This window comes from Trichosurus vulpecula, chromosome 7 (assembly GCF_011100635.1).
Source record: "Trichosurus vulpecula isolate mTriVul1 chromosome 7, mTriVul1.pri, whole genome shotgun sequence".
NCBI classification, from domain to species: Eukaryota; Metazoa; Chordata; class Mammalia; order Diprotodontia; family Phalangeridae; genus Trichosurus; species Trichosurus vulpecula.
The window spans coordinates 100715671-100717074 of NC_050579.1; the positions used below are offsets into that span (position 1 = coordinate 100715671).

Here is a 1404-nt window from a genome sequence, read left to right on the forward strand (position 1 = left end):
TCCCTAATAGAAAGTAAGCTCTTTAAAGACATAGTCTATTTAATTTTTACCCATGTGTCTTTAGCATGTAACACATAGGTGGCTCATTTGTTTGCTGATTAATCAGATTGAATTTTTACAACCATTGGCAATAAACTTAGATTTGGTTTTCCTTTGATTTGTTAAACTTATTAGCATTCTTTTTAAAAATCTCCTTTTCCGTTTTCCGTCTCCTGCTGCATGAGGAGCCGGCCGCCACCATGAATGACACTGTAACCATCAGAACCAGGAAGTTCATGACAAACAGACCTCTTCAGCGTAAACAGATGGTTATAGATGTCCTTCATCCTGGAAAGGCCACAGTGCCCAAGACTGAAATTCAAGAAAAACTGGCCAAGATGTACAAAACCACTCCAGACGTCATTTTTGTCTTTGGATTCAGAACCCATTTTGATGGTGGCAAAACAACAGGCTTTGGCATGATTTATGATTCCCTTAACTATGCAAAGAAAAATGAACCAAAGCACAGACTTGCAAGGCATGGCCTGTATGAAAAGAAAAAGACATCAAGAAAGCAGCAAAAGGAACGCAAGAACAGCATGAAGAAAGTCAGGGGTACTGCAAAGGCAAATGTCGGTGCTGGCAAAAAGAAGGATTAAAAGGCACTATGGATGACATTTATCCGTTAAGATAATTTTCATCAGAACATAAATAAACTATGTAAAAACTAAAAAAAAAAATCTCCTTTTCCCTTGGCACTTTTATGAGAATGTTAGGATAATGCTTAGGTAGTCAACTGGAAATAAGTTTGAGTGGAAGTGTCTTGTTTTGTTCAGTCTTTTCAGCATATCCGACTCTTTATGACCCCATTTGGGGTTTTCGTGGCAAAGACACTGGAGTGGTTTTTCCTTCTCCAGCTCAATTTACAGATGGGCAAACTGAGGCAAACAGGGTTAAGCGACTTGCCCACACAGCAGGAGAGTCTTCCTGACTTTAGGCCCTGCACTCTATCCACTGTGCCATCTAGCTGCTCCTGAAGGCAGATATACATTTTCTAAATACTGTACCAAATAACTATAAGAGCCAAAATATTTCCACTGGAATTACTCTATAAGTACCATGAGCTTCTCACTGGCAGCAACAGACTATTGAAACTTGTACATTTTAGTCACATGATTCAACAGGTCAGCAGATCTTTTTACTCCTAGAATCTCAGTCATATTTCTGTAACACAAACATACTCCAGTAGTTATATCAAGACAATACAGGTAGGTTTTTTCAGTATATAACTATCAATGAATTAAGAAATTAATAAAGTTTAATCAACATTTTTTTTAAATCAGGCTATTTTCATATCAAATATGTAGCCCTGCATTTCAAGCTCTGGTATATTGGAAAATAAACTGGATTTTGATTAAAAAATAT

General features: G+C 37.1%; 1 protein-coding gene across 1 annotated transcript; it reads left to right on the forward strand.

The window, feature by feature from the left end:
* Positions 1-228: 228 nt before the first annotated feature.
* Positions 229-638, forward strand: LOC118856555 (40S ribosomal protein S24-like). Its single transcript, XM_036766925.1, has one exon. The coding sequence runs from the start codon at positions 240-242 to the stop codon at positions 636-638; it is 399 nt and encodes a 132-aa protein (XP_036622820.1). The 5' UTR covers positions 229-239.
* The last annotated feature ends 766 nt before the right edge of the window (positions 639-1404 follow it).

Coding starts and splice junctions, on each gene's coding strand:
- LOC118856555 (XM_036766925.1), top strand. CDS start 240: ATGAATGACACTGTAACCATCAGAACCAGGAAGTTCATGACAAACAGA.